Source organism: Telmatherina bonti (genome assembly GCF_933228915.1).
Source record: "Telmatherina bonti genome assembly, chromosome: 19".
Classification (NCBI taxonomy): domain Eukaryota; kingdom Metazoa; phylum Chordata; class Actinopteri; order Atheriniformes; family Telmatherinidae; genus Telmatherina; species Telmatherina bonti.
Genome location: NC_136617.1, coordinates 38,067,392 through 38,076,170, shown reverse-complemented (window position 1 = coordinate 38,076,170; position 8,779 = coordinate 38,067,392). Strand labels below are relative to the sequence as shown.

Here is an 8,779-nt window from a genome sequence, read left to right as displayed (position 1 = left end):
CCTCACATGACACAGTCCTCACATGACACAGTCCTCACATGACTCAGTCCTTTCATGACGCAGTCCTCACATGACTCAGTCCTCACATGACGCTGTCCTCACATGACACAGTCCTCACATGATGCAGTCCTCACATGACGCAGTCCTCACATGACTCAGTCCTCACATGACGCTGTCCTCACATGACACAGTCCTCACATGATGCAGTCCTTTCATGACTCAGTCCTCACATGACTCAGTCCTCACATGACTCAGTCCTCACATGACACAGTCCTCACATGATGCAGTCCTCACATGACGCAGTCCTCACATGACTCAGTCCTCACATGACGTAGTCCTCACATGACTCAGTCCTCACATGACGTAGTCCTCACATGACTCAGTCCTCACATGACTCAGTCCTTTCATGACTCAGTCCTCACATGACGTAGTCCTCACATGACTCAGTCCTCACATGAACCAGTCCTCACATGACTCAGTCCTTTGATGATGCAGTCCTCACATGACACAGTCCTCACATGACGTAGTCCTAATATGACACAGTCCTCACATGACGTAGTCCTCACATGATGTAGTCCTCACATGATGTAGTCCTCAAATGACGTAGTCCTCACATGACGTAGTCCTCACATGACGTAGTCCTCACATGACACAGTCCTCACATGATGTAGTCCTCACATGACGTAGTCCTCACATGACACAGTCCTCACATGATGTAGTCCTCATATGACACAGTCCTCACATGATGTAGTCCTCATATGACACAGTCCTCACATGACGTAGTCTTCACATGATGTAGTCCTCATATGACACAGTCCTCACATGACACAGTCCTCACATGATGTAGTCCTCATATGACACAGTCCTCACATGATGTAGTCCTCATATGACAGTCCTCACATGACGTAGTCCTCACATGACACAGTCCTCACATGATGTAGTCCTCATATGACACAGTCCTCACATGACGTAGTCCTCACATGATGTAGTCCTCATATGACACAGTCCTCACATGACACAGTCCTCATATGACTCAGTCCTCACATGACACAGTCCTCACATGACGTAGTCCTCACATGACGCTGTCCTCACATGATGTAGTCCTCACATGACGAGGCCAGTCCAGAGCTCGGTTCAGAGGCCAGTCTAGATGAACGATCAAACCTCTCCAAGTTTTAATCTTCAAAGGGGCACCAGACAAGGTTGTCCACTCTCTCTCTCACTTTTTGCTGTATTTATTGAACCACTAGCTGCTGCAATTCGACAGAATCAAATTATAAAGGGCATCCAGTGCAAAAATATAATTCATAAAATAAGCCTTTATGCCGATGATATTTTACTATTCCTCCAAAACTCACAAACATCATTATCTGAAACAATCTCACTAATTAATAAATTCTCATCACTATCTGACTACTCTATTAATTGGTCTAAGAGCACAGTCCTACCAATTAACTGTAGGTTTCAAAATCCATCCAACATTAATTTACAATCAGGTAACATTGGATACTTAGGCATAAATATTCCCCCCAGGCTCTCAGAACTGATAAAATGTAATTACACTAACCTTCTTAAGACAATAGAAGATGATCTCACTCGCTGGAAGTCACTCCCCATTTCACTTTCTGGGAGAGTTGCTACGATAAAAATGATGGTTCTACCCAAAATCAACTACCTGTTCTCCATGATTCCTATGAAACCTCCCTCCACCTGGTTCAAATCACTAGAATCATACACTTCCCAATTTCTCTGGAAGAATAAACCACCCCGGATTAGTTTAAAAACATTACAAAAACCTAAAGATCAGGGAGGCTTAGACTTGCCTAACTTTCAACATTATTTCTTAGCAAATAGGCTGCAATATATCTTAAAATGGCTTAAACCGAGTCCATGGCGGAAGGGATCCTCCCTCTGTCTCCTCCCGTCGGCGGCAGTCTTGGCGTTGCTGGTGGCACCGGGCCCCGGACCTGGATGGATGTCTGGGTGGGAACCGGGGACTCTCCGGCCCCTGGAGTGCTGGCGCTGGGCTGCCAGGGAAGGGTGGACGACCGGGGTGCTGCCTCCTGCGGCACCTGGCGGGCCTGGACTTGCCCTTCTGCCCTGGGGCTGTGCCGGTGAGGTGGGGGCACCTACTGCAGCCAGCTGAGGAGTTGGTCGCCCAAGAGGAGGTGGGGGGGCAGGGGTCTTCCTATGCCCCCTCTTCGTGGGGAGCACTCGGGGTACGGGGGGCGGGCCTGGTGCTGGCCTGGGGTTGGGGACGGGGCCCTGTGTCCTCGGCGATGTCTGGGCCGCATGAGGGGGCCGGCAGGGTCTCTGGTTGGCTGCATAAGTGTGTGGGGGTGTGAATGTGGAGAGTTCAGGTCTGGGGCCTGCAGTCCTCCGGCTCCGGTTGTCGCTGGGGGGGGATTGGGAGGGAGAGGGAGGATTGAATTGGAGGGGGTGGGTGGGAGGGAGGGTGGGTTGGAGGAAGGGGGGGGGGGGGGGGGTGGGGGGGACGACGGTAGGGCTTGGGAGGGAGGGGGAGGGGGAGGGTGCTGGAGAGGGGGGGATAGGAAGCAGCGGGAGGGTTGTGGGGAGGGGTTGTTGGGGGGAGGGTCTACGGACGTGTCCTTGTCCTTGGGGATCCCGCCCCTGGTATCGTGGTGGCGCCGGCCCGCGATGGTTTTGCTCTGGGTGGGCGGGGCCTGCTGGGTCTTGGCCGGGGCTCTGCCGGGGGGAACGGGTGGTCCTGGGGCCTGTGGGCTGCCGGCTCTCTGTGCGGCCCGCGCTTCAGCACCCGTCGCCCGCCGGGCCGGCGTGCCGTCGCCCTGTGCTACCCGGTGCCCCTGCCTCGTGGCGCCGGGTGGCGCCTGCCTGGAGGCTTCCACTGCTCTGGGCTCGGGGGACGGAGGCTCTCTCTGCTTTGCCTGCCCGGGCTCTGTGGGCGGTGGGCTTGCCGGGCCCTGGGGGCCTTGGCTTCCTCCCCTACACCTCGGGTCGTGGTCGTGCTCCCCTACAAGCACTCAGCTGATCTTTGATTGCATGATCACAGGTTGAACACTCAACAAATCCAGTCCAGAAGCCGGTCCAGAGGCTAGTCCAGGGGCCGGTCCAGAGGCTAGTCCAGAGGCCGGTCCAGAGGCTAGTCCAGGGGCCGGTCCAGAGGCTAGTCCAGAGGCCGGTCCAGAGGCTAGTCCAGAGGCCGGTCCAGAGGCTAGTCCAGAGGCCGGTCCAGAGGCTAGTCCAGAGGCCGGTCCAGGGGCCGGTCCAGAGGCCAGACTGGCCTACACCGGTCCGAAGCGGCAGATGGTTCCAGATACCGGGACAGCTCCCTCAGTCAGGTTTCAGTCACAAAATGAATATGGTGGTTTTTAGTTAACAGCATATTTTATTTCTTTATTTCCTGATTTTACACGTTTTAGAAAGTAAAGACACTGAATAAATACAAATTTAGAAAGCAAGAGATATCAGCTGTTCAGCTGGGGGGGGGTCATGTTGCAGACCCCGCCCAGAAGCCACGCTGCAATGAGACACTTCAGACTGGGCATGCAGATGCTGAACTCTACACACACAGGATGGATCGGCACACTGAGACATCAAGAAACATCTAGAAACACCCGAAGGGAAGGAAAAACATCTGTGTACACGCAGAATAAATAAAGAGAACTCAGAGCAGAGATACAGAATGTCCTTCCACCTCCTCGTCCACAGTCAGGCTCAGATAAAGTACAGAACAACATGGGGTGTCACCAACAGCAGACTGCAACATTTACAGTGTTACAAACAGAAAGTTCTCCCCGCGGATGCAGGTCCCTCCAGGTCAGAAGGCAGGATCACAGAGGACGGGTCTTCGTCACCGGGTCGGGCCACCTTCATAAAGTCTGCTCCACTCCCGGTGGGGTCATCTGGTTTGGCACAAAGAGGAGTTTACTGGTTGGATCCAGGAGAAGCTAAAAGGGCGTCTTCAGTAGGATGTTGGACGTTGTCCAGTCGACTTTCTCCTTCACGTTGTGTCCAAGCCTGGCAAGGTGTGTAAAGACGGATGTCCAGGATGGGTCCAGGAGGGAGGGAAAGGTGCTATCTCACCTCCAAGCAGTCCAGGTAGTCCTGGGCCAGGTCATAACAGAACCGGTACTGCTCCTGGAAACAGGAAACCCATTAGTTTTAATCCACATAACGAGACTGAAGATTTATTATTCATTTGTTTTATTTACCCCAAAAAATCAGGAATCTGAATCCAAAAACATTTCTTATATTTTTATAAGGTAAAAATAAAGTATAAATCACATTTTTTCATTTTGGTACTTAGGATAAAAAAGTTTTTCTTGTAAAGACCTTTAAACCTTCAGATTAGATTTAATCTTAAAGTGTGTGTGTGTGTGTGTGTGTGTGTGTGTGTGTGTGTGTTGGGTTAGAATACGATCACACGATATGTATCACACTACAGGGGCCACCATGTCACATATTAGATGTGGGAACATCAAATATTGGGATATTTTGCTTCACAATTTTAAAATCTTTTTTTTTTTTTGTTAAAATTAAAAGCAGAAAGCTGCGACATGAGGGTCGTGTATTCATGGATGTAACAGGTGTGTTGGAGCAGGGAAACATGGAAGACCTGCAGGATTCCGGCCCCAGAGGTCGTTTGATGTGTGATGACTGTCTCTGTCTGAGTTTGGCATGAAGATGTTGCACTAATAACCAGTTAGGACCTGCATCCTCACCATCGTCTCCACCATGTTGGGCTTTGAGTTGCGCAGCGTTTTGGCAGCAAAGAAGACGTCCACCATGCTGTGGTGTCGGATCATTTCCAGGATCATGGTGCAGGCACAGAAAGTCCCACTCCGACCACCGCCGTTGCTGCTCCCATGGAAACCAGCGAAGCCGTGCAGAGACAGACAGGAGACACAGCAGAGACATGATTGACCGGATAAAGACGTGGTCAGCAGCTCCCGCAGCAGCGAGGAAAATGTCCGGCTTTGACTGAGCTCAGATCAAGCAAGCTGCACGAAAAAGGCCAAGCAGCCAACAGTCTGACTGAAGCTCTCATTAAAATCCAGATTTAATCTTAAGTACAAGGTTCTGTACTTGGACCAATACTCTTCACGCTATATATGCTCCCTTTAGGCAAAATTATTAGACAGCATGGAATAAACTTTCATTGTTATGCAGATGATACTCAACTATACTTATCCTTTAAACCAGATGAAACAAATCAGCCTGATAGGCTACAAAATTGTCTCATAGACATAAAGACTTGGATGTCTAGAAATTTTCTCCTCTTAAACTCAGATAAGACTGAAGTAATTCTCGTTGGATCTGAAAAATTCAGAGCTAAATTTTCCGGTTTTGTAATGAACCTGGATGGCATTACTTTAGCTTCCAGTGCTACAGTGAGAAACCTTGGAGTAATATTTGACCCTGACCTGTCCTTTGGTCCACATATTAAGCAGGTTACTAAAACAGCCTTCTTTCATTTACGTAATATAGCCAAAATTAGGGACATTCTGTCTCAGAGTGATGCAGAAAAACTGGTTCACGCTTTTGTTACTTTGAGACTAGATTACTGTAACTCTCTATTACTGGGCTGTCCTAAATATGCCCTGAAAAGCCTTCAGCTGATCCAGAATTCTGCAGCCAGAGTCCTGACCAGAACCAGCAGGAGAGATCATATTTCTCCAGTTTTAGCCTCTCTTCATTGGCTGCCTGTTGAATCTAGAATAGAATTTAAAATCCTTCTCCTTACATATAAAGCCCTCCACAACCACGCACCACTATATATCAAAGACCTCATAGTTCCTTATATACCAAGCAGAGTACTTCATTCGCAGACTGCAGGCTTACTTGTGGTTCCTAGAGTCTCAAAGAGCCGAGCAGGAGGCAGAGCCTTTGGTTATCAGGCCCCTCTCTTATGGAATAAGCTCCCAGTTAGTGTTAGGGAAGCAGACACCCTCCCCACCTTTAAGACTAGGCTGAAGACTTATCTTTTTGATAAGTCCTATAGCTAGGGATGGTTAGCATCCCTTAGTTATGCTGCTATAGGTTTAGACTGCTGAGGGACATTTCCTGATACACTGAGCTTCTTTCTTCCCCCCCCCAATAACAGTGTAGCATCATTAACATGTATGTCTCCTGTCTCAGCAGGTCTCCCTGGCCGGGAGTAGCAGTTCCTGTTGTCTGTTGTCTTTCTGTCCTCTTCCCCCCACACAGCAGAGGCAGATGGCTGCCTGTCCTGAGCCGGGTTCTGCCGGAGGTTTCCTTCCTGTTAAAAGGGAGTTTTTTCCTTCCCACTGTCGCCAGTGTGCTTGCTCAGGATGGGAGATTGAGTTGGACTCAACTCAATCTGTTGGTTTCCTTATATAGGCTGTTATGAATTGGCCTTCATTATGTTTTCCCCTCTGTCTGTAAAGCGTCTTGAGATGGCATTGCCGTGATTTGATGCTTTATAAATAAAGTTGATTTGAATTGAATTGAATTGAATCACATGCAAGATGTCTGAGCAACCTCCAGAGAGCACAGTGCCCTCAGACGCCAACAGCAAGACAAAGACGCACACGATGTGAATAATGACGGTGTGGAACCGTGGTGTGTTTTCAATGACAGCATCCAGGTGAAAAGTGAATAACGTGCACATACCGTGCACTGCTGGTCGACATGAAGCCTGAAATCTCTAAAGTTTATTCTTCAGAGGACAATCTGAAGTGGAAGCTGCCTTAATAATATCTAGGAATGTCTTGTAGACAGAGGTGTATGATCCAGGTGCCGTAAAGTCCAGTCCAGGTGCTCCAACCACTCGCTCAACCAGTTCAGCTCCACTGCAAGGTGGACGAGTGAAAACACCTGTTCTGCATGCACAGGTAGATCCACACACAGCGGCACTTTTATTTTTACTTCCACTTGATACACCTCTGTTCGTTGAGTGTTCAGAGTTTACTTCCCCACAGAATTAAACTTTACATAATCTGATGGAAACGTGGAGAGAACATGAAGTATTGATGGAACGATGGGAGACGCTAACTCACAGGCAGTGGACCACGGTGCGTCCCTCACCACACTCCCGCTGCCAGCTGTGAACCTGAGCCAAAAGGCTGAGGAAGGCCTTCCTGGAGTCGGGAACGTCGCGGTACGGGGACCAGCGCAGGAACTGGAAGTGGCGTAGCACCAGCTGGCCTTCCTGAAGCTGCACAGAGGACAAGAGGGGGTGAGATTGACCGGAACTATCCATCCATCCATCCATGTGCATGGATATGATGTCTATGTATATGATGTCTATGTATAAGTCTCGTCTTCATGCCGCTTATCCGGGGTCGGGTCGCGGGGGCAGCAGCCTAAGCAGGGAAGCCCAGACTTCCCTCTCCCCAGCCACATTTGCCAACTCTGCGGGGGGGGATCCCGAGGCGTTCCCAGGCCAGCCGAGAGATATAATCCCTCCAGCGTGTCCTGGGTCTTCCCCGGGGTCTCCTCCCAGAGGGACGTGCCTGGAACACCTCACCAGGGAGGTCCAGGAGGCATCCTGACCAGATGCCCGAGCCACCTCAACTGGTTCCTCTCAATGCGGAGGAGCAGCGGCTCTACTCTGATCTCCTCCCGGATGACTGAGCTCCTCACCCTATCTCTAAGGGAGAGCCCGGCCACCCTGCGGAGGAAACTCATTTCAGCCGCCTGTATACGAGATCTCCTTCTTTCGGTCACGACCCACAGCTCATGACCATAGGTGAGTGTAGGAACGTAGATCGACTGGTAAATCGAGAGCTTCGCCTTCTGGCTCAGCTCCTTCTTCACCACGACAGACCGGCGCAGAGTCCGCATTACTGCAGACGCCGCACCGATCCGTCTGTCCATCTCGCGCTCCATCCTTCCCTCACTCGTGAACAAGACCCCGAGATATTTAAACTCCTCCACTTGAGGCAGGACCTGACTCCCGACCCGGAGAGGGCAATCCACCCTATTCCGGCTGAGGACCATGGTCTCAGATTTTGAGGTGCTGATTCTCATCCCAGCCACTTCACACTCGGCCGCGAATCGCTCAAGTGAGAGCTGGAGATCACGACCAGATGAAGCCAACAGGACCACGTCATCTGCAAAAAGCAGGGACCCAATCCTGAGGCCACCAAGCCGGATCCCCTCAACACCTCGGCTGCACCTAGAAATTCTGTCCATATAAGTTATGAACAGAATCGGTGATAAAGGGCAGCCTTGGCGGAGTCCAACCCTCACCGGAAACGAATCCGACTTACTACCGGCAATGTGGACCAAGCTCTGACACCTGTCGTACAGGGACCGGACAGCTTGCACAAGGGGGTCCGGTACCCCATACTCCCGTAGTACCCCCCATGGGAGCCCCCGGGGGACACGGTCGAATGCCTTCTCCAGGTCCACAAAGCACATGTAGACTGGTTGGGCAAACTCCCATGCCCCCTCCAGGACCCCAAAGAGGGTATAGAGCTGGTCCACTGTTCCGCGACCAGGACGAAAACCACACTGCTCCTCCTCAATCCGGGATTCGACTATCCGGCGGACCCTCCTCTCCAGGACCCCTGAATAGACCTTACCAGGGAGGCTGAGGAGTGTGATTCCCCTGTAATTGGAACACACCCTCCGGTCCCCCTTCTTAAAAAGGGGGACCACCACCCCAGTCTGCCAATCCAGCGGCACTGTCCCCGATGTCCACGCGATGCTGCAGAGGCGTATCAGCCAGGACAGCCCCACAGCATCCAGAGCCTTAAGGAACTCCAGGCGGATCTCATCCACCCCCGGGGCCTTGCCGCCAAGGAGCTTTTTGACCACCTCAGTGACTTCA

The 8,779-nt window shown here is 51.1% G+C and overlaps 1 protein-coding gene across 1 annotated transcript in view; it reads right to left on the bottom strand.

Annotated features, from left to right (window-relative positions):
• Positions 1 to 3,981: 3,981 nt before the first annotated feature.
• ptprua (protein tyrosine phosphatase receptor type Ua) overlaps positions 3,982 to 8,779 on the bottom strand; it is a 370,817-nt gene continuing 366,019 nt past the window's right edge. The window contains exons 28-30 of the mRNA XM_079258799.1: positions 7,002 to 7,159; positions 4,704 to 4,839; positions 3,982 to 4,119 (exon numbers count right to left, since the gene is read on the bottom strand). Of these exons, the coding sequence (XP_079114925.1) occupies positions 4,057 to 4,119; positions 4,704 to 4,839; positions 7,002 to 7,159 (357 nt within the window). The 3' untranslated portion in view covers positions 3,982 to 4,056. The remainder of the gene's footprint in view (positions 4,120 to 4,703; positions 4,840 to 7,001; positions 7,160 to 8,779) is intronic.